Here is a 1875-nt window from a genome sequence, read left to right on the forward strand (position 1 = left end):
TTCCTTCCTTCCTTCCTTCCTTCCTTCCTTCCTTCCTTCCTTCCTTCCTTCCTCCCCACCCTGCCCTGTCTTTCTGTCTCTCTGCCTCTCTTTCACTCTGTCTTTCTTGAGACAGGGTTTCTCTGTATAGCCCTGGCTATCCTAAAACTCATGCCATAGACCAGGCTGGCCTCGAAATCAGAGATCCGCCTGCCCCTGCCTCCCAAGTACTGGGACTAAACGTGTGTGCCATCACTACCCAGTAAAAGGTTCACATCTTATGACCCAGTTATCCAAAAAGATACCCTGGGGGGTCTCTCTCCACAGACCAAAGACTAGGCTAGTTTCCTGTAGGATGTGGGGTAGGGTGTGTCATTATCGACATCTGCCTTAATCTTTAGGAAGCCTGATACCCAGGGCCCTGAGCCCCATCTTCACTTTGCCTCTGACTGTTTTGGGTCCCAGTGTTTGACTTTGCTCGACAACCCCCTCCCCCCAACCCCAGACCTGTGGGAAATGTGCACTTCCTGTTTTTGTTTTGTTGTTGTTTTGAGAGGAGCCTTGACTTCAGCCCTGTTTAAACCCTGCAGATACGTCATCGTGGATGTCATTGGGAAGGATGCCAACCTGGGTGTGGAGAACCTGAGGGGCTCGGGAATGATTGCAGGAGAAGCTTCCCTGGCTTATGAGAAAACGGTCACCATCAGCATGGTGAGCGCCTTCCTGGTCTCTTCCTTCCTTTGCTTCTCTTCTGTGTGAGCATGTGCATGCGTGTGTGCACGTGCGTGCACACCTATGTAGAGGCCAGAGATCAACATCAGGCATCTTCTTCTATCTATCGCTTTTCACTTGACTTTGGGGAGGAGCAGAGTCTCTCTGATTCAAGAACTTGCCAATATGCCTACAGCTGGCCAGGCAGCCCCAGGAGCCCCCTGTCTCTGCCTCACCAGCACTGGGGTTAGAGCTGCGAACTGCTGCGCCTGAGTTTTTCGTGGCCGTTGAAAATCTAAACTCACACACACACACACACACACACACACACGCCAAATATAGAGTCCTCAGCATTCGGTCTGCTCTTCTCAAAATTGCTGCATGAGAAAACAGGTTTCTTCGCCCTCCCCCAAGGAAGAGACTTCTGCTATTTATGCTCCTGAGAATAATACATCTGATTACACCGCCTTCATAAAGACAGACCTTAAATCCTCTGCAGACAGTGAAGATACACCAGCATAGAGACCTCTCCAGATGTAATGCTTCATTCACAACAGAGGTGTAGTGCAAGAGATACAGGAAATGGTGTATCCTAGAGGAGGACACCAGAGAGCTGAGACAGCTAACTGGGTAGCCCTAGCTTCTGAGTGTGGCCAGCTGTGAGTGCATGCCCTTCCTCTTCTCCCTCTTCCGAGGATTCTGCCAATGTCCATCCCTGCTGCTTCTCCCACTTCTTGATCATCCATGCTTTCTCTAAAATCTCTGTGATCCCAGCCATCATCATCTTTTTGGACGGCTCCCGCAGGGTGGCCTGGATTTCTGGGATTTTCACAAGACTCTGCGTTGCCTTCATCACCTCTGTGCTCTTCTGCAGAGAGCCAGCCACTCTCGGAGCCGCTAGTTGGTTCCTCACACCCATGAGCACAGAGTTCATGTGTGCTTTGGATGCATAGAGCTTGCTCACAGTTTTCCTTGACCTGATCGTCTCCTTGGCCAGAACAACACAGACTTCCTTTTGGCCCTTCCTTTGGCTGCATCTTTCACAGGCGGTTTTACTTTCTCTTCTCGTCTTGGATATCTCTTATTTGTCTGTCAACAACGTTCATTTCCTTTCTGATCCTCAGTGGCCATCTTTTTTTTTTTTTAGTTTTTTTGAGACAGGGTTTCTCTGTATAGCCCTGGCTG

At 49.8% G+C, this 1875-nt stretch overlaps 1 protein-coding gene across 1 annotated transcript in view; it reads left to right on the forward strand.

Annotated features, from left to right (window-relative positions):
* Acacb (acetyl-CoA carboxylase beta) overlaps positions 1 to 1875 on the forward strand; it is a 106680-nt gene that overhangs the window by 90562 nt on the left and 14243 nt on the right. The window contains exon 40 of the mRNA XM_029477795.1: positions 570 to 690. Coding sequence (XP_029333655.1) covers positions 570 to 690 — 121 coding nt within the window. The remainder of the gene's footprint in view (positions 1 to 569; positions 691 to 1875) is intronic.

Source organism: Mus caroli, chromosome 5 (assembly GCF_900094665.2).
Source record: "Mus caroli chromosome 5, CAROLI_EIJ_v1.1, whole genome shotgun sequence".
In the NCBI taxonomy this organism is placed as follows: domain Eukaryota; kingdom Metazoa; phylum Chordata; class Mammalia; order Rodentia; family Muridae; genus Mus; species Mus caroli.